This window comes from Anolis sagrei, chromosome 10 (assembly GCF_037176765.1).
Source record: "Anolis sagrei isolate rAnoSag1 chromosome 10, rAnoSag1.mat, whole genome shotgun sequence".
Taxonomy (NCBI): Eukaryota; Metazoa; Chordata; class Lepidosauria; order Squamata; family Dactyloidae; genus Anolis; species Anolis sagrei.
In genome coordinates, this window is record NC_090030.1 from 13,647,185 (window position 1) to 13,668,881 (window position 21,697).

At 42.5% G+C, this 21,697-nt stretch overlaps 1 protein-coding gene across 2 annotated transcripts in view; it reads left to right on the forward strand.

The window, feature by feature from the left end:
• Positions 1 to 21,697, forward strand: part of LOC132762992 (connector enhancer of kinase suppressor of ras 2-like) — a 433,687-nt gene that overhangs the window by 366,500 nt on the left and 45,490 nt on the right. For both annotated transcript variants that reach the window (XM_060756293.2, XM_060756292.2), the window contains exon 15: positions 1,792 to 1,840. In XM_060756293.2, coding sequence (XP_060612276.2) covers positions 1,792 to 1,840 — 49 coding nt within the window. The remainder of the gene's footprint in view (positions 1 to 1,791; positions 1,841 to 21,697) is intronic.

A 21,697-nucleotide genomic window follows, 5' to 3' on the forward strand; every position in this document is an offset into this window, starting at 1 on the left:
CAGTGCTTTCAGCTGAGTGCTTCTTACTCTAGAGTAAGAGGTGCTCAGCTGCATGCACGCTCCAAACATGCCTGCATGCCATGCCACACACACACTCTCCTTGGAAAGAGAGTGTGTGTGTGTGGCATGGTGTGTAGGCCCAGAAAGTGTGTGCACCTATCAGCACTTTCAGCTGAGTGCTTCTTACTCTAGCGTAAGAGGCGCTCAGCTGCATGCACACTCCAGACCTGCCTGCATGCCATGCCACACACACACTCTTCTTGGAAAGAGAGTGTGTATGTGGCATGGCGTGTAGGCCCAGAAAGCGTGTGCACCTATCAGAGCTTTCAGCTGAGTACTTCTTACTCTAGAGTAAGAGGCACTCAGCTGCATGCACGCTCCAGACCTGCCTGCATACTATGCCACACACACTCTCTCCTTGGAAAGAGAGAGTGTGTTTGGCATGGCGTGTAGGCCCAGAAAGCGTGTGCACCTATCAGCGCTTTCAGCTGAGTGCTTCTTACTCTAGCATAAGAGGCGCTCAGCTGCATGCACCCTCCAGACCTGCCTGCATGCCATGCCACACACACACTCTCCTTAGAAAGAGAGTGCGTGTGCAGCATGGCGTGTAGGCCCAGAAAGCGTGTGCACGTATCAGTGATTTCAGCCGAGTGCGTCTTACTCTAGAGTAAGTGGCGCTCAGCTGCATGCACGCTCCAGACCTGCCTGCATGCCCTACCCCACACGCTCTCTCTTTCCAAGGCAAAGAGGCAAGTTTGGCTGCAAATGAAAGCCGGCTTTTGTGTTGAGCAGATTTTTGTGCAAGGAGGGGGCTTCCCATTTCATCCTCCCAAAGAAATGGAAGACATAAAAGAAACAGTAGGAATGAATTCCGTGCACAACTCTATTGTTTGGGAGCTTCTTATAAAGACCAAAAACTATGTTGTGTGCACTGATGTTTCCAAACTTCTCAACTTTTTGCACCTTTGAGCACTTTCTTGCCTTGTGAAATCTCTGGGGTCTCCATAAGCCAACTTGAAGGCATAGAGAGCTGCAGAACAGATCCATGGAGTGATAAATGAAGAGAATGGATAAGGAAAGTTCCAAAGCACAATGGTAGAGCACAGGTTTTGTATGTGTATTACTAATGTTTCTAATTGGGCAAGTCTCCTGGCCTTGGGACTCAAGAGAGCCTCTGCCAACCAGTCTAAACACTACTGAGTCCAATGCCCTGGTGACATGAGATATAAGGCAGCTCCCAGCGCTGCTAAGAATGCCATGTTCCCTTCCAATCATCCTAGAGGCGATTGTTTTCCACCTCCCCATTCCCTACCCCCCAGGCCTTATGCCTGCATTAATAGAGATCAGCTAATCAGCTTTGAGGATTGTCAAAGCAGATGCTTTCCCATGTACCCGTTACATTTTCCAAGGCTGGTTCCCCACCTGGGCTTTCTTTTCCCCTTTTGTTTTAAGGCAGCCTTGACTAGAAAGACAGTTATGTGATTTCCAGATCTCCTTTACCGACCCAAATGACAAAGCTTGATTTTAAATAACTCCAAAGACTTGAGCAGCGCTCTTTACAGTGGAAGCTGTTTTCCTGTTTTGTCGCCGAGCCGGATTCGGATCTACCTCCAATGCTTTGACCCTTTTCTGTGTATAAGAGGTATATGGCGTGAATAAGTCCCAGAAAGCAGACAGGTAAATCCTCAGGCTGTCACCGGGAGCTGTATAAACCATATTATCCTTTTAGATGATATTTGTGTGCTGATATGAACTCTTTCCCCTTTTTCTCCCCAAAACATTTCTCTCTAGGTATGTGAGTTCTGCTGTCGAGCGTCAAGGAAGCACATCAATGAGGAAGGTAAATCTTTACTAAATCACTATTGCTACTTAACTGAAATAGTATCTTACTAATGTTTGGGTGTATTATTATCTTGGCATTATTTTGTCTAAACTGATGGAGTCATCTGACAGTTCAGGGTGACTTTGGAGCAGTGGCTAATGGGTAGTTTTCTTTAGTAATTGGCATGGATAAAATAATGAGAAAAGGAAAAGCCGAGCAGAATGTCTATAGTAAAAGCCAGTGCTTTGGAGAGTTGCTATTTGTATGTTTGTATGTTTGTTTGTTTGTTGGAATGCAACTCCAGGGATGCCGCCAGCCATCATGGTTGGGAAACTTATTCCAAGGCTTCTCCCACCTGGTTTAGCAATTTATTGGCTTCTCCCACCTCGTTTAGCAACTTATTTATTTACTTACTGTACTTTATTTACTGTACAGGGTGGCTTACAAACTATGACAATAATTCAGTGCCAGTTTTCAACAGGCCATGTGTTTGAAAACTTGTTTTCAATAGGACATGGGTTTAAAAAATCTACTAAGAGGACAAAACTGGGCAGAGCCATGCTCCTTTTCAGCATCTGACAATCAGGGATAGACTGCTGCCAAACCGAGAGGCTGCATTTGTCCTGATCTGCAACAAATATACAACTTTCCTACTTGGAAAGCATCTCATGTCCCAGATTCCTAGCATAGCATTTGACCTCTCAGCTCAATGTATTCTGATTTTCCTTTTCAATGCATTTTACATTCCAAAGCAATATTTTTTTTTTTTTGTAATATACTCGTTTTGTTATACCTCATGTTGGACTTTAATCTCCCCAGTCCCATTTTAAATTGAACTGTTGGAGTGGTTTGTATTTTTGTTAGAGATGTTTCTTGCATTTCTTTGAACCTTGGACAGCGACTTCCATTGTATCACTCACTGCTACTTATTTATCATGTCAGAAGCAAGTTGAGGGTACAGTTAAAATGCATTTCCAAACACAAACAAAATTTTCAAAAAAGAATTTGGCATTATGCAAAATGTCCTTGACCAGAATCTGGCCACTTGGAGTGCCTCTGGTGTTGTTGTGAGAAGGTCCTCCATTGTGCATGTGGCAGGGCTCAGATTGCACTGAAGTAAGTGATCTGTAGTTTGCTCTTCTCCTCATTCACATGTCGTGGTCTCCACTTTGTAGCCCTATTTCTTAAGGTTAGCTCTGTATCTTGTGGTGCCAGAGTGCAGTTTGTTCAGCACCTTCCAGGTCGTCCACTCTTCCGTGTGTCCAGAAGGGAATTTCTCATCCGGTCTCAGCCACTGATTGAGGTGCTGGGTTTCATTCTGCCACTTTTGGACTCTCATTTGCTGAGGTGTTCCTGTGAATATATCTGTAGATCTTAGGAAGCTGTTTCTTGATTTAAGGCAGGAGTCCTCAAACTAAGGCCTGAGGGCTGGATACGGCCCTCCAAGGTCATTTTACCGGCCTTCGCTCCGGGTCAACCTAATTCTGAAACAGCTAGAAAGCACACAACAACAACAACAACAACAACAACAACAATTCTATATCAGCAGCCAAAAGCAGGCCCACACTTCCCGTTGAAATACTAATAAGTTTCTATTTGTTAAAATTGTTCTTCATTTTAATTATTGTATTATTTTAAAGTTTTGGGGGGGGTTGCACTACAAATAAGATACATGCAGTGTGCATAGGAATTCATTCATTTATTATTATTATTTTTCAAATTATAATCCGGCCGTACAACAGTTTAAAGGCCTGTGACCTGGCCGTCTGTTTAAAAAGTTTGAAGACCCCTGATTTAAGGCATTGGTATACTGGCTGATATCCAAACAGAGGATGGGCCAAAGATATCAATGCCTTCACAGAGGTTCAGAAGTTCACTCACTGCTGAACCCTAAGAAATGAAGAGTATATACAATGTATATTCGAAGGCTTTCATGGCCAGAATCACTGGGTTGTTGTAGGTTTTTCTGGGTTATATGGCCATGTTCTAGAGGCATTCTCTCCTGACGTTTCGCCTGCATCTATGGCAAGCATCCTCAGAGGTAGTGAGGTCTGTTGGAAATAGGAAAATGGGTTTATATATCTGTGGAATGACCAGGGTGAGACAAAGGACTCTTGTCTGCTGGAGCTAGGTGTGAATGTTTCAACTGACCACCTTAATTAGCATTTGATGGTTTGGCAGTGCCTGGGGAAAACATTCACACCTAGCTCCAGCAGACAAGAGTCCTTTGTCTCACCCTGGTCATTCCACAGAAATATAAACCCATTTTCCTACTTCCAACAGACCTCACTACCTCTGAGGATGCTTGCCATAGATGCAGGCGAAACGTCAGGAGAAAATGCCTCTAGAACATGGCCATATAACCCGGAAAAACATACAACAACCCAGTATATACAATATTTAGAAAACATATACTCTCTCATATGAGATTGTCTCCCACCACCAAAAAAATAGCCAGTATTCTATGAGCAAGGCATGTTTTCCTACCTGACTCTCTCCTCTCTCTTAAATTGTGTTCTGTTGGCAATTTGAACACATTTTTCTCAAAGCAAGCATTTGTCTCCTTTCATGTTTAATTTTACTTGCGCTGATATTTTCACTTCTTCACCATCCCATTTTTCAGCTACTTTTAAAATGTCCCAGTTTCTCCCTTCTCTTCCCTTGTTTTTCCCTTGTTCTCAATTTGCTTCAGTTCCTGCAATGGTGCAAAAATAGCTTGCACTCAATTAATTGAACAGGCGGGAAGGATTCGTGGAGTCAGAATTTTGTCCTTCCCGGTAGGTTCAGGCAAAAGCAAGCAACTTCAGCCCCATACAGCTTGTATGTTCTTCCTCATTCATTAATAATTTTTGCCACCTTGACCATGTTGTTAGGACTGAAATATTATCCTCACAATATCCTCCCAGGTGGGACATGGAGCTGGGATGAAACCTGAAACTCGGCAGGAAGGCAAAGTTACAATTAACTACAACTTTGGCCAAAGAATTCTCTATGTTCAGTCCAACAGAGGGCCCTTCCGGACAGGCCCTATATCCCAGGATACCTGATCCCAAGTTTTCTGTTTATCTCAGATTATCTGGCAGTGTGGATTCATATAATCCAGTTTAAATCAGAAAACCTGGGAACAGATCCTGGGATATAGAGCCTCTCTGGAAGGGCCCCTACTCACAGCACTAATTGACAGCCCTTTTGTGATTTTTAAAGATTAGACTGCATGTTTACCTCCTAAGCTCTGAATTCTTTACATCCACATCACAAGGCACTCTGTTCACTAATGAGCTAATGCTCAAGTTTTGTATCCTGTTTGTTTTTGGATGCTCTGCTTTATTATTATAGTTTTCCTAATACCAGATAAGCACTAAATCCCAGGATCTGATCCCAGGTTTTCTGCTTTAAACTGGATTATATGAGTCCACACTGCCAGATAATCTGGGATAAACAGAAAACCTGAGATCAGATCCTGGGATATAGGGCCTGCTTGGATGAGTTCTAGGATAAAGTTTATTTCAAGCATTAGTATTTTATAGGAATTCAGAATTAAGTAGACAAAGACAAAGTACTCATGAACAAAACTGTTCTTCTATATTTAGTGCATAAGTGGCAATACTCTAAAGCCGGGGTCCTCAAACTTTTTAAACAGAGGGCCAGGTCACAGTCCCTCATACTGTTGGAGGACCGGATTATAATTTGGGAAAAAAACATGAATTAATTCCTATGCACATTGCACATATTTTATTTGTAGTGCCAAAAACATTTATTTATTTATTTATTTATTTATTTACAGTATTTATATTCCGCCCTTCTCACCCCGCAGGGGACTCAGGGCGGATTACAATGTACACATATATGGCAAACATTCAATACCAATTTGACATACAACGTATACAGACATACACAGAGGCTATTTAACTTTTTCTGGCCGCCAGGGGAGCTGTCGCTTTCATTGTCCATCTACGACACTGATGAAGTACTTCCACATTCCCCGCATGCCTTTGCTGGAGTGCTTTGCTGGAGTCTTCTTTATGGCCTCATCTTAGTTAATTTAGCCTCCCCACACTTTAAGGTGGTACCTAATTTTCCTACTTGACAGATGCAACTGTCTTTCGGGTTGCAAAGGTCGACAACAGGCTACACAATTGGTTGGAAGCCCACTCCAACCTGGGCTGGCTTCGAACTCATGACCTTTTGGTCAGAGTGATCTTAATGCAGCTGATACCCAACAATCCCGCAATACAACAATTAAAATGAAGAACAATTTTAACAAATATAAACTTATTAGTATTTTAATGGGAAGTGTGGGCCTGCTTTTGGCTGATGAGATAGGGTTGTTGTTGTTGTGTGCTTTCAAGTCGTTTCAGACTTGGGTTGACCCTGAGCGAGGGCTGGGTAAATAACCTTGGAGGGCTGTATTCAGCCCTCGGGCCTTAGTTTGAGGGTGCCTGCTCTAAAGTCTGTGTGGTCAGTACAATGTATCCTGAGCTTGTTTGTTATTGATGAGGATGTTTCTCAGAGTCTGACATTGGAACCATAACTTCTGGTTGTTGGCCCTGGGCACAGAATGGTGCAGTTACAGCATTTTCTATCATAATACAAATGACAGAGATCAGCAAACATTACAAACCATAAGATGTTAGCTGTTATCAAAATGGGGTTGACCAGGTTCACTAAAACAGATTAGTGCACAGGTAAAAGGTAGTCCCCTGACATTAAGTCCAGTCATGTCTGACTCTGGGGTGTGGTGCTCATCTCCATTTCTAAGCCGAAGAGCCAGCATTGTCCGTAGACACCTCCAAGGTCATGTGGCCGGCATGACTGCATGGAGCGCCGTTAGTGCACAGCTGAATCTTTAATTCTGATTTTAACCAACAATTACACTTGGATGTTGAATGGCCACATGTGTTTTCCTCTGTGAAATATTGGAGGGCATGCATCGAGAGCTTCAAATATGCTCCTGCAGGTGTACCTGGAAGGGGTCAAAACAAGCCTCCATGGCTCATGTTTTGGTGCTCACATGCCTGGGAAGACTTCCTTCCTTCCTTCCTTCCTTCTAGCTGTTCTTCAAGGAATGAAGGCAGGATAATTAACTGAGACACCAAACTCTCATCACAGAAGGCCCGGCAGCTCTGTAGCTTTGGCGTGCATTTAAAGCTGTATTCTCTGTAACTTAAAAGCCAGCCTTTGTCGCGAAGCGCGCAATTAGGGAGGCATTCAGGATTTCAAGCAAGGCACCAACTTTGAAAGCAGTTGCTGATAACACTCATTTTCTTACAATTTGATATATGCAGCTTCTGAAGGGAGAATGCGTAATCTGCGGCATCCGAGAGTAAATTTGTCACTTATAAATGCAGATCTCGCTGGTGTAAAGAAAGAATATTTTACATTTCAGTATGGATTACTTCAAAACCAAGCTAGTTCAATTCCCAAAACACCATCAGTAGGGAAAAACTGACTGGGAAGCTTATGGAAGATTTTAGGAATTAGAATGTTTGTTGAGATAGTTTAATGGGAAACCCATTCCACTGATCTGCAAGTAATTGTTGCACTCCAGGCCTAGAAACACCCATGACCACCACAACACACAAGAGTCCAGGAATATATGCAAACTGTTTATCGTAAAACACATAAAAAGCATATTAAAATACAGGAATCGAAAAGGAAGATATATAATCCAAAATGATTTAGCAACAGGTGATAACCAAACAATAATCCAATTGTCTCATAAAGTTCCAGAGGTGGCAAAGTCCAGAAACAGCCAGAAAACACAGGTACAACACAAGCAAAAAGGTATAACTAGTAAAGACATGAACAGGAGTACATGAACAGGAACACAGGAAACTTCCAGGATTAAAATGCAAAAACAAGACTTGACTTGAACCAAGTACCAGAAATGTATTGTCGAAGGCTTTCATGGCCGGAATCACTGGGTTGTTGTAGGTTTTGTCGAAGGGTTTCCTGGCCGGAATCACTGGGTTGCTGTAGGTTTTTTTGGGCTATATGGCCATGGTCTAGAGGCATTCTCTCCTGACGTTTCGCCTGCATCTATGACAATCATCCTCAGAGGTAGTGAGGTCTGTTGGAAGTAGGAAAAAGGGTTTGTATATCTGTGGAATGACCAGGGTGGAACAAAGGACTCTTGTCTGCTGGAGCTAGGTGTGAATGTTTCAGCTGACCACCTTGATTAGCATATAATGGCCTGACAGTGCCTGGAGCAAACTTTTGTTGAGAGGTGATTAAATGTCCTTGTTTGTTTCCTCTCTGTTGTGCTGTTGTAATTTTAGAGTTTTTTTTAATGCTGGTAGCCAGACTTTGTTCGTTTTCATGGTTTCCTCCTTTCTGTTGAAATTGTCCACATGCTTGTGTATTTCAATGGCTTCTCTGTGTAGTCTGACATGGTGGTTGTTGGTGTGGTCCAGCATTTCTGTGTTCTCAAATAAAATGCTGTATCCAGGTTGGTTCATCAGGTGCTCTGCTATGGCTGATTTCTCTGGTTGAAATAGTTTGCAGTGCCTTTCATGTTCCTTGATTTGTGTTTGGGTGCTGCGTTTGGTGGTCCCTATGTAGACTTCTGCAGGAGTCTACCGTGTACCATGCAGCTGTGAACAAGTCTAGCTTCTCACTCTGATGCAGCATTGCCTGAACTGCCCTTAAGGTAAACAACTTGTTGTTTAATAGACACCCATGAAAGCAGTACATCTCCCGTGAATTTTGTTCCCAGCTTTCCCACATAACCTCTCAGACTGGCATAATCCATTTTCGGCTCTGATTTGTAAACAAAGAGTTTTGTTGATCTCCATCGCTTCAAGTGGTTTTTCCTGAAAAACCTCCTTATCACTCAACCCTTCACCCGATTCCTTATCTGCTGTTGCTACTTCTGACTCCTCGAACCGGCCTTGAGGCCCTGCACTTTGTGATCCAGTTTTCTCACAGAGAGAAACATCATTTCCCAGACCTGAATTCTCCAGACTTGAGAGCCCTTCACTTTGTGCCACAGGAAAGCCCACAATCCTCTGTAAATCATCAGTTAAACCATCAGCCTCTGGCTGATCTATAACAATTATTTCACTGTATTGTCGAAGGCTTTCATGGCCAGAATCAGTGGGTTGTTGTAGGTTTTCCGGGCTATATGGCCATGTTCTAGAGGCATTTTCTCCTGACGTTTCGCCTGCATCTATGACAAGCATCCTCAGAGGTAGTGAGGTCTGTTGGAAGTAGAAAAATGGGTTTATATATCTGTGGAAAGACCAGGGTGGGACAAAGGACTTTTGTCTGCTGGAGCTAGGTGTGAATGTTTCAGCTGACCACCTTGATTAGCATTTAATGGCTTGGAAGTGCCTGGGGAAAACTTTCTTTGAGAGGTGATTTGATGTGCCCGATTGTTTACTCTCTGTTGTTTTGCTGTGTTCTCAAATAATATGCTGTGGACACAGAAATGCTGGACCACTCTCACAACCACCATGTCAGACTACACAGAGAAGCCATTAAAATCCACAAGCATGTGGACAATTTCACCAGAAAGGAAGAAACCATGAAAATGAACAAAATCTGGCTACCAGTATTAAAAAACTCAAAAAATACAACAGCAAAACAACAGAGAGTAAACAATCGGGCACATCAAATCACCTCTCAAAGAAAGATTCCTCCAGGCACTTCCAAAAAATTAAATGCTAATCAAGGTGGTCAGTTGAAACATTCACACCTAGCTCCAGCAAACAAAAGTCCTTTGTCCCGCCCTGGTCTTTCCACAGATATATAAAGCCATTTTCCTACTTCCATCAGACCTCACTACCTCTGAGGATGCTTGCCATAGATGTAGGCGAAACGTCAGGAGAAAATGCCTCTAGAACATGGCCATATAGCTCGGAAAACCTACAACAACCCATTCTTGGAAGGTTCAACAGTCTTGGATGGTGACCCTTCTTTGACCCATCTCAGGGAGTTCAGGTCACTCCATTCTGGGTTACAGGCTAGAGCCCTTCCCCATAACTCTTGAATCCCAAAGTTAATACAAACATTGCATTATATCTTTTGTTCTATGTTCGATATTAAAAGTGGCCAGAGAAGAGCCTGACCAAGAAAGGAGAGTGTCCTCAAATGACTTATTCCAGAGCAATTTGAACCCAGGGCCCTTCCAGACTGGGATCAGATCCAATATCCCAGGATCTGATCCCAGGTTTTCTCTTTATCCCGGATTATCTAGTAGTGTGGACTCATATAAGCCAGTTTAAAGCAGAAAATTTGGGATCAGATCCTGGGATATAGAGCCTGTCTGGAATCACCCTCAGTTTGTTGATATCAGCATTGCTTTTCTGATTGCTGTCAGGTAATGTAAAATGGATTGGAGCGCTGTCTCCGTCAGAAAGTGTGGTTGTTTTGACTATACAGTTTGATGTAGGTGCTGATGGAAATTGTGAAACCTGTGAAGACAAGACTGCCAACCTTTTTTTCTTCTTTCCTCCTTATCAAAATATAAAGTGCTTTCAGCTTCTTATGAATTATTATCTTGTCTGGCTGCTGCTACAAACAAACAAAGCATTACACTACCTATCTCTACCTATCTACTAGGGCTGGGCGGTTTCGTTTCGTTAATTCGTAATTCGTTAATAATTCGTTAATTTTTTCAATTACAAAACGATAATGAACCATTCTGGAGCAATTATTAAAAAAAGAATTTTCAAAAACGTTTTGTAAATGCTTCGTATTTCGATATTGTATTCATTTCGTTATTGTTTTGAGGTTGTTTCGTTATTATTTCCGCATGTCTGGGCCAGTTTTATGGTTTAATTAGTGAAAACAAATTATAATATCACACCAACAGTCAACAACAGAGGGAGAGGGAAGCTTCAGAAGGTTTTGGAGGTTTTTTAGCGTATTTCGCGGTCGCGTCCGCCATTAACGAATCGATTCGTTACTGTTTCGGAAATCGATTCATTAATTTTTTACCATTTACGAAATTTCGTAAATATCGAACTTTTTAAAAGGAAAATTTTGTAATTATTTTAAATATCGAAACAAAAAAAACCCCAAATACAAATCGATTTTAGAAACAAATTTTTCCGTTGTTACCCAGGCCTAATATCTACCTATCTACCTACCTACCTATCTATCTATCTATCTATCTATCTATCTATCTATCTATCTAGGTAGTCCCCTGACATTAAGTCCAGTCATGTCAGTCATCTATCTATCTATCTATCTATCTATCTATCTATCTATCTATCTATCTATCATCTATAAATGCTCTGTGCATAATGAGTACCTTAAAAACCAAAGAACCAATGAATGAAATCACACCAAAACTGGCAACAATAACTTTTATTAGCCCCTGAGGATGACCATTGGTCAAAACATGTCTGCAGATTTTCAGAGTGTAGATCTGGCCATCCGCCTTCCTTTACCCACAGATGTATGCTTTATAGACTTTCTTTTTTAAGTGCTGTTTATTCGTTTGGGCTGTGAACATTTTATATAGGAATTGATTATTTGATCAATATCTTTTATTATCTGCACTCTTTCTCCTTCCCTCTCTCTCAAGTCTCCTAGCTCTCTTTTGCTTTTTCCATTGGTTTTATGAGTCAGGTGTGAGTCAGGCTCTATATCTTTTTGTTGTGGTGGTTGTGCTTTGACATCATTTGATCATGCGGGGGTGAGACAACCGACCACCCACTCATCCCAATGTGTTCCCCATGCTGATTTATAACAGAAACTTTTTTCATCGGTAGCTTCCTGGCCTACTTTCCCCCTTAAGATGCTATCAGCAAAAGGAGCCCTCGGTGGTCCAATGGGTTAAACCCTTGTGCTGGCAGGACTGCTGACCAAAAGGGGTGAGCTCCCATCTGTCAGCTCTAGTTTCCCATGTGGGGACATGAGAGAAGCTTCCCACAGGATGGTAAAACAGCCAGGCACCCCCTGGGCAACGTTCTTGCAGACAGCCAGTTCTCTCACACCAGAAGCAACTTGCAGTTTCTCAAGTTGCTCCTGACCAGGCCCGTAGCCAGGATTTCGATTCAGGGGGGGGGGGTGAGTATTTTTCAGGGGGGGTTCAGAGGGGCTGAGTTTCAGGGGGGGCTGAGTCTGAGTGAAAGAGGGTCTACCCTAGCAAACCTTTTGTATCATTACCCCAATACCCCCATGCATATGGGATATATTGAGTATGGTGATCAGATCATGATATGAATAAACATAACAGTTTAAATAATGCACCATAAGGCCTTTTTGCGAACTACCATGAGAATTTGGGGGGGGGGGGCTGAAGCCCCTCAAGCCCCCCCCCCTCCGGCTACATGCCTGCTCCTGACACACAAAAAATAGCAAAATGATGGAAAGCTGAAGATTTATTAATCATTAGCCGTCCCTTGCCACGCATTGCTGTGGCCCAGTCTGTATATATGTTCTTTGTATGTGTGTATATATGTGTATATATGTGTGTTTGTATATATATATATATATATGTGGTTTTGCACATGCATTGAAATGTATATATTTTTATTTTGTTGGCTTTTCAAGTCTCTTCGGCTATGTTTTTCAGTGTTTTTATGAGTGATGGTCACTCGTTGCCCTGATAGGTGAATCGTGTCCAAATTTGGTGTCAATTCGTCCAGTGGTTCTTGAGTTATGTTAATCCCACAAACGAACATTACATTTTTATTTCTATAGACTAGCTGTACCCACCACACGTTGCTGTGGCCAACCTTCCCTCCGTCTTTCTCTCCTTCATTCTTTTTTTTTTTTTGTCCTTCCTTCCTTTTTTTTCTTTCCTTCCTTCCATCTCTTCCTCTTCTCCTCCTTCCCCCCTTTTCTTTCCCTTCCTCTTTCTACCTTTCCTTCCTTCTCTACCTATTCTTGGACTGCAACTCCCAGCAGTCCTCCCGATCAATCTATCTACCTACCTATCTATCTCTATCTAATCTATCTATCTGGAGGATTGCTGGGAGTTGCAGTCTGGGAATAGGAAACTGGAAATATGCAGGGATTGGGATGCTCTCAAAGAAATCCAAGGAGAAGAAAGCTTGCATCTTGGAAGCAGTGCATTTGGATCATCCTCCTCTCCTAAAGGGCCTGGTCTAGGGGATGCTGGGAACTGTAATCTGAAAGAAAGTGTGTATATGCTATTGTATGTTTTGTTTGCCAGGGGGAGTTGTTTTTGTGCATGTGCTGTAGCATCTTTTTGCTTTAAGCCCCTTCTGTTGTGTTTTTCAGTGTTTTTATGATGGATGGTCACTTGTTGCCCTGAGAGTTGTCTTGTGTCCAAATTTCATGTCAATTCATCCAGTGGTTTTTGAGTTATGTTAATCCCACAAAGGAACATTACATTTTTATTTATATAGAAGAATACCCTTCCAGGTTGCAAATGGATGTTATTTGTGCAAAGGGATAAGCTGCTAAGGAGGTTTCCTGTGTTATAGACAACAACAACAACCATTTTTATGGATTAGCCAGTTGGTCTTATCAAAACAGACAGTGCAAACACAACATCTCGTCCTCTTAAAATAAAATGCAAATACAAATTGTTCTGTCACACACTGGGCCTGTAACAGCTGTACTTTTCTATAGGACGTATCCTTTAAGCCCAGCAGGAAGCCAGGGGGCCTCAAAGAGAGGTTCTCAGGGATTTTTCTGAAGTGAGGGTCTTTAGAGTCTTTAATGATACAACAAAGTATTATGGAACAAACAACAAATCTTCAATAGTTCAAACAACACTTCAAGACTTTCTTAGTCTAGTCCTCAATGGACTGGTACCTGACTTTGATTTACTGAACTTTCTCTGTAGGAAAAAAAAACCCTATTTAACCTCTCCCAGGCTGTTTACTATCTAAGCCTCATCGGTGTAGGTCCTACTACCGATTCCAAATGCGTCTGGGTATCGAGCAGACCTACCAGCCGAGGCTTGTAGATATTTCAGATGGAGTTCCGTGGATCTGTAGTGCTGTCCTCCCTCAGAGAATTCTTTGAGAACTTCAGGGCTGTTTTCCCTCTGTTTGCTGTGAGGCTGAGAGGCTGTGAGCTCTCAGCCAGAGCCTTGGGACCTTTCCCCTGGAATTTCTGTTTCTGTTTCTCCGGATGTTCTTGAGAAAAGAAGCTTTTCTACAGGACGAGCTGGTCTATGTCCTATAGTTTAGCTTCCTTATGTGAGACTGCCCAAAAAATGGCTCCTTTCTCTCCCAGAGCCCAGAACAAGGGGTGGAACCAAAGCTTAATTATGATGGACAGGAGGCCTGCCCTATGACTGCAACCAGATAACAAAAAGAAAATAAAGTTGGAGCTCCTGGTACAGCCGTACCAGCACACAAATATACAGGTGTTTGTTAGGTTGAAACCAATGTAGATCCATACATAATGGTCCTATGTTATAGGACCATTGTAATGAATGGTGCTTTCCATAAGACATACCAAGGGCATGTTATCAAGAGGCCTTTGAAAACCCATGCCTCAAAACAGTTGGCCTAATAATCTGAATGTGGAAGACAGCATGGTAAAGCTATCTTTAGAGATTGTCAGATTCCCAATGCGGAGAGGTACTATTTTTTGTTAAGGGTGATCTACCATCTATATCTTATGGTTTCCAGAACCGGGCATCTCTTTGTTGGGTTGTAGACATGTTGTTTGAAAATTTGCCTTGAAATCTTGAGAACAGAGCATTTTTAGGAGTCGAATGATCAAAATACGCATCTTGGCATCGGCACAGGGAAAGTCTAAAGATGTTTCAGAACAGACCTTGTTATCTTCACGACGCTTTTGACCTGTCATCCACCAAGCACTTGTTTTCTGTTGATAAGAGGGATGTCATCTGAACGAAGAGCCAGGAAATAGAAGTTTTAAAATATTTAAGGCAAAGAGACAAGCTGATGTTGCTGTTCCTTTGAGAAATTCCAGCAAGTTGCATCATTACCGCGTTGCTCCAATAGGAGTGTGTGTGGCGTGCAGGCCTGGGAGAGAAAGCATGCACACCTGCCTGCAGCACCTCTCCTCTACAATCAAGGGTTGAATGAAAAGTAATGCCTCCAACTTCGTCACTCCTCAACAGATGGCAGTACTGGTATGCAGCAGGTACTGGCTTGTTTAGTAGACTCTCCTCTACAGTTTCATTTTGGTGGGAAGCCTTAGCATTGAATGATTTTGTTGTTAAAGTACAAAGTATGGAACCCTGTGCAGATGGTTGGTCGATGCACATTGACTTAAGCAACGTGCAGTCTTGACAGCAGAAGGTGTCACCCCAAAGGAGATTCATAAGAGAATACAAGCTGTTTATGGTGATTGTGTTGATGTGAGCACTGTGCGTCGTTGGGCAAGTAAGTTTAAAGATGTTGAGTAGACTTGCCTGACAAACAAAGAGTTGGACGTCCTGTGATAGCAACCACCGAGTTTCACAAGCAAAATGTTGACGGATTGATTCAGGATGATCGACGTATCACTCAGAGAGAAATTTCAAGCATAATCAGCATTTCACCAGAATGTGTGGGCCATATTATTGCTTTGCTTGGCTATCGGAAGATATGTGCACGATGGGTTGCAGAAACAGAGTGTCGACTTCTTCCATGACGGCTTCAGAAAACTTGTTCATCGTTGGCAGAGATGTATCCAATTGTCTGGTGATTATGTGGAAAAGTGAATAGTGGTAGTTAAAGAGCACATTCTAAGGATTATTTCTGTGTTTGGTTTATTAAAATATTCCCATCCAAACCCAAGTAACGAAGGTGGAGGCATTACTTTTCATTCAACCCTCGTATAAGACAACTCAGCTCATGAGAGAAGAAATACATGGTAACAGACCCATTGAAGCTGCAAACAACATGCAAAGCAAAACCACAAGCTCGACCTCCTTCACAGCAGACATTCAGCATGGCTGGGGTGCTCCTCGTTGTGGTTTGGTGGGAGGCATTTGCACGATTGTCAGTTGCACAAACCCCCTCTTCCTGTTTCCTGCAACAATCCACTTTAGCTCTCAGCAGAATTCAAACACTCTTTGCAATTCCACCTCCCTGAGACCCTGCTTTTGAGAGATGCCAGAAACAGAAGCTAGGATCGCCTACCACAGTGTTCCTCAACCTTCCTAATGCCATGACCCCTTAATACAGTTCCTCATGTTGTGGTGACCCCCAGCCATAACATTATTTTCGATGCTACTTCATAACTGTCATTTTGCTACTGTTATGAATCATCATGTAAATATCTAATATGCAGGATGTATTTTCATTCACTGGACCAAATTTGGCACAAATACTCAATATGCCCAAATTTGAATACTGGTGAGGTTTGGTGGGGGGGGGGGGGTTGATTTTGTCATTTGGGATTTGTAGTTGCTGGGATTTATAGTTAACCAACAATCAAAGAGCATTCTGAACTCCACCAACGATGGAATCAAACCAAACTTGGCACACAGAACTCCCATGGTCAACAGAAAATACTGGATGGGTTTGGTGGGCATCGACCATGATTTTTGGAGGTGTAGTTCGCCTACATCCAGAGAGCACTGTGGACCCAAATAATGATGGATCTGCACCAAAATTGGCATGGACATTCCATATGCTGAAATGTGAACACTGGTGGAGTTTTGGGAAAATAGACCTTGACATTTGGGAGTTGTAGTTGCTGGGATTTATAGCTCACCTACAGTCAGAGAGCATTCTGAACTCCACCAACGATGGAATTGAACCAAACTTGGCACACAGAACTCCCATGACCAACAGAAAATACTGGAAGAGTTTGGTGGGCATTGACCTTGAGTTTTGGAGTTATAGTTCACCGACATCCAGAGAGCACTATGGACTCAAACAATGATGGATCAGGAGCAAACTTGGCAGGAATATTCAATATGCTTAAATGTGAGCACTGGTGGAGTTTGGGGAAAATAGACTTTGACATTTAGGAGTTGTAGTTGCGTAGATTTATAGTTTGCCTACAATCAAAGAGCATTCTGAACCCCACCAACAATACAATTGGGCCATATTTCCCACACAAAACCCCCAGAATCAACAGAAAATACTGTGTTTTGTGATGGTCTTTGGCAATCCCTCTGACACCCCCTTGCAACTCCCCCAGGGGTACTGGCCCCCAGGTTGATAAACACTGTCCTACCAAGTGTATGAGTTTGCACTGCAGCCCTTCCATTCCCGTACAGTTCTTTGCTATGCTGTGCAGTTTAGAAACATTCCTCCTTGCATCTCATGAACTGAAACTAAATGCTGAGCCAGTTACTCGTTCCTCAATGAACTTGCTTAGATCCCACTGCCTCTTCCAAAAGTCCTTCTTAATTATCTTTTTTTGAACAATGCAATTGCACATGCTGTTCAGCATACAAATAGGAAAAGAAGAAGAATGAGGCTGATTGACTCCTATTTTTAGACACGCTAATCCCTTCTGCTTTCTTTGATCTCTTTTGCTTGCCTGAACAAGATCTTCAGAGTGTTTCACAGCGAACTAGAGAGGGGTGTGTTGTTGTTGTGGTTTGAATGAATGCTCTGTGCTGTGTATTTTGCAGCTCATTCTTCTGAGACATATCCAGATTTGTGCATAAGTCTTTTACACCAAAAGTGAACTGTTGTCCAAAGAGTAGCAACTACCGTGGATGGTTCATCCACCCACACGTAGATTCATACCGCCATTCTTCATTTTATTTACGTCCTGTCTTTGCTTCAAGTTGCGATACTGAGCAGCTTATAAGATACCGAAAATCTATATAAATAAAAATGTAATGTTTGATTGTGGGATTAACATAACTCAAAAACCACTGGACAAAGGGACACCAAATTTGGACACAATACACCTATCAGGCCTACGAGTGACTATCACTCATAAAAACACTGAAAAACACAGCGGAAGAGACTTAAAAAGCAAAATAAATCATTACAAAGCATGCAGAAAACCACATATATATACACAAACACACATATATACACAAGTATACAAATATATACATGCACATATACACACACAATGCACATATATACAGACTGGGCCACAGCAATGCGTGGCAGGGGACAGCTAGTGACAAATAAAAGCACAAACAGTTGAAAACATATGGAAAGCAATACCCATATCCTTGCGGGATATGTTCCCAGACTTCACATAGATATGCAAAACTGCTGGTTATGGTGAACTCTATAGAAATAAAGTACATCCAATTCAGGAACACTATAGAGTAATGCTGCATGACCTAGAAAATGCCTAAAGATTTTTTTTTTTTGTTGGACATGGATAAATGGAGCTGTGGATATAACCAAGCCCCTGGCAAACCCAGGTCCGGGAGCCAGATGCAGCCCCTTGGGCTGTTTTCTCAGGCCCTCCTCTCTCACACCATCCTATCCTTCCTTCCTTCCCTCTTTTGTCCCTCCTTCCCTCTCTCCCTTTGTCCTTCCTTCCTTCCCTCTTTTGTCCCTCCTTCCCTCTCTCCCTTTGTCCTTCCTCCCTCCCTTCCTTCTTTCCCTCTTTCCTCCCTCCCTTCCCTCCCTCCCTTCTCTTATACCCTTTTGTGTATCCTTCCTTCCTTCTCTCTTTCCTTCCTCCTTCCCTTCCACCCTTTCATCCTTCCCTTCTTCCCTCCCTTTTGTCTTTCCTTCCATCTCTCTTTCCTTCCTTCTCACCTTTCTCCTTTCCCTCCCTCCTTCTCCTTCTATCCTTCCCTTCCACCCCTTCATCTTTTCTTTCTTCACTCTTTACTCCCTCTTTCTCCTTCCTTCCTTCCTTCCCTTTCATCCTTCCTTCCTTTCTTCCATTCCCCTCTTTCATGCTTCCTTCCTTCCCTTTTGTCTTTCCTTCCTTCTCTTTCTTCCCTCCTCTTCCCGCCTTTCCCCTCTCCCACTTTCTCCTTCCATCCCATCCTCCCTTTCATTCTTCCTTCCTTCCTTCCTTCCATCTCTTTTATCTTTCCTTCCTTTTCTCTTTCCTGCCTCCGTCCCTTCCCTCCTTCCCTTCCACCCTTCCTTCCTTCCTCCTTCCTTCCTTCCTTCCTTTCTTCCATCTCTTGTCTTTCTTTCCTTTTCTCTTTCCTGCCTCCGTTCCTTTCCTCCTTCCCTTCCACCCTTCCTTCCTTCTCTTCCTCCCTCCCTCCCTCCCTTCCTTTCTCGCTTCCTTCCTTCCTTCCTTCCTTCTTTCCTTCCTTCCTTCTATTTCTCCTTCCTCCTTTCTTCCTGGAGGATGTTTAGCTGGGAGAAGAGTTGGTAGAGAGGGAACACAAGAACCATTTTTCAACATGGGGACACATTTTAAAGTGTGTCCCCATGAGGAGGAGGGAGGGGGGAAACTGACTTTCTGCTGCTCTAGAGACCAGGGCACAAGGGAGCAATGGGTTCAAATGGCAGGGAAAAAGATTCGAATGAAAAGATTAGCAAGAACTTCCTGGAGGTGCCTCAGAGTGTGGTAGAGTCTCCTTCTCTGGAGGGTTTTCCATAGAGGCTGTGCTTTGATTGTGCCCTGATGTATGGCAGGGGGCTAGACTGGATAGTCCTTAGGGATCTCCTCCAACTGTAGGATTTTAGGATTATATACAGGCTCTAATGGATACACTTTTTCTCTCCCATCCACCATCTCATCCTGACCAAGACCAGACTTTTGGGATTCAAATGTTTCCCATCTTTCCTTCATTTTCTGCCTCTGAAAGAGAAGAGTAGGGGAGGAAAGGGCTGGGAAGGGACTTGAGGAGCATTCACACACACTCTCTCTGCTCTCCCACCCCACTTCAGCCCACCATGCGGCCCCCAGGTTAGAAAGGTTGCCCAAGCCTCGTATAACCCATGGATACTGTGTTTTTTAACACTAAAACATCAACACAACTTGATACAAACAGCACTGCAATAGCCTGGTGGAATATGAACATTTTCGCCTATTGATGAAAAGACAGCAAAGAGAGAGGAAGGCTACTCTTGCCAGGAAAGTTCTTCCACAATCTGGGAGCAGAGGCAGAGAAGGTCCTTCCCCATGTTTGCAAGCAGAAAGAGGCATCTCTCTGAAGGATCTTAGAATTCAGTCAGGCTCGTCTGGTTTTAGAGATATTTTAAAAGCAGCTGAAAAGTGGGGTACCAGAGGATTAATTGGAACAGTCCCTGCCAAATTGGGACAGTTGGAGGTTATGCTGGTTCCTGAAGGGACGTCATTCTTGGCTAGTTGAATTCTCAAAGGAATCAATGTGTAATTTTAGCCACACTTCCTCTCTGCACAAATGTCTTCAAAACTGCACTTTTAAAAAGACTGTTTGCAATTCAGGGCTTATACTTGGCAAAATGCACACATGTCTTTTTGTCTGAAGAAAACAGCATTTTTGGCACAGAAAATATTTTAGTGTGTAAATATAATTTTCTGTGCCAAAAATTCTGCAATTGCATGGTTCTGCACACACCAGGGCATTGTACAGAATATTATGTAATATTTTGTGCAGAAAAATGTTTAATGTTTTGTGCAGAAAAATGTTTGATTTTCTGTGCAGAAAAATGTTTATTTTTTGTGCAGAAAAATGTTCTCTGCAGAAAAAAATGCTGTCTACGATGGTTCACATTTTGTGCTGAATAAACACTTAAATGTATTGTCGAAGGCTTTCATGGCCGGAATGACTGGGTTGTTGTGAGCTTTCTGGGCTGTATGGCTGTGTTCCAGAAGCATTCTCTCCTGACATTTCGCCTGCATCTATGGCAGGCATCCTCAGAGGTTGTGAGTTGTAGTTCACCTTCATCCAGATTCAGGTTGTGTAGAATTAATCTAGTTTGACACCACTTGAACTCACAACCTCTGAGAAAAACTTACAGCAACCCAGTGATTCCAGCCATGAAAGCCTTTGAAAATACATTATTGTTATTATTATATTTATTATTTTACTCTATTTACCATTGTTATTATTACATTTAATATTATTATTATTAATAATAATAATAACCAACTTTATTTATACCCCACCACCATCTCCCCAAGGGGACTCGGGGCGGCTTACATGAGGCCATGCTCATCAATACAATATACACAGTACAACACAAAAACACAACAGAAAATCAAAAAATAAAATAACCTAAAATACAAAACCAATGTATATAGGCGACACAACAATAATAGTTAAAACATTGCAACATTTCATTACGACATTAAAAATGATCACCATGGGCAGGGCCAAATTCAAGGATTAAAATTTTAAAACACTGGGAGAGAGGGCAGTGTAAAATATCAGGGAGGGGAATTTATTTTATTCTATTATTATTACATGTATTGTTTTACTCTATTATTATTACACTTTTGTCCAGAGTGGGAGAAAGAACTCTTGTTCCAGACAAGAAACAATCTTGTTCCAGACAGGAAACAATCAGGGCCAGCTAATCTTCTCCCAACAAATGATTCCCCAGGCAGTAAGAAGCCAGACCTTTAAACTGCTAGGCCATTAAATGCTAATCAAGGTGGCCAATTGCAACATTCACACTTGCCTCAAACAGACAAGAGTTCTTTCTCCCACCCTGGACATTATTCCACAGAGATATAAACCCAATTTTCCTAGTTTCCAACAGAGCTCACAACTTCTGAGAATGTCTTCCATAGATGCAGGTGAAACGTCAGGAGAGAATGCTTCTGGAACATGGCAATAAGCCTGGAAAACTCACAACAACCCAAACTCTGAAATGTGAATATTTTCATCCAGCCTTTGAGTGTTTCCCCAAATACATTGGAACATTATTTCCCTCCCAAGTTGACACACGTCATTGCAAACTAGCAACAGAATCGCAGAAGACTGGTAGTTTACAGGCGACGCAACTGAGCTTGGAGTCTGACGGATATGAAGTGATGGATCCATCCTCGGAAATAGGTCAAGTGTAGCTTCTCCCTCAGGCAAGAACAATATGAACAGAGGCCAGTCCTAATGTCGGGCAAGCTGAGGCCACCACCTCCGATAGCAGATTTGGGGTTTTG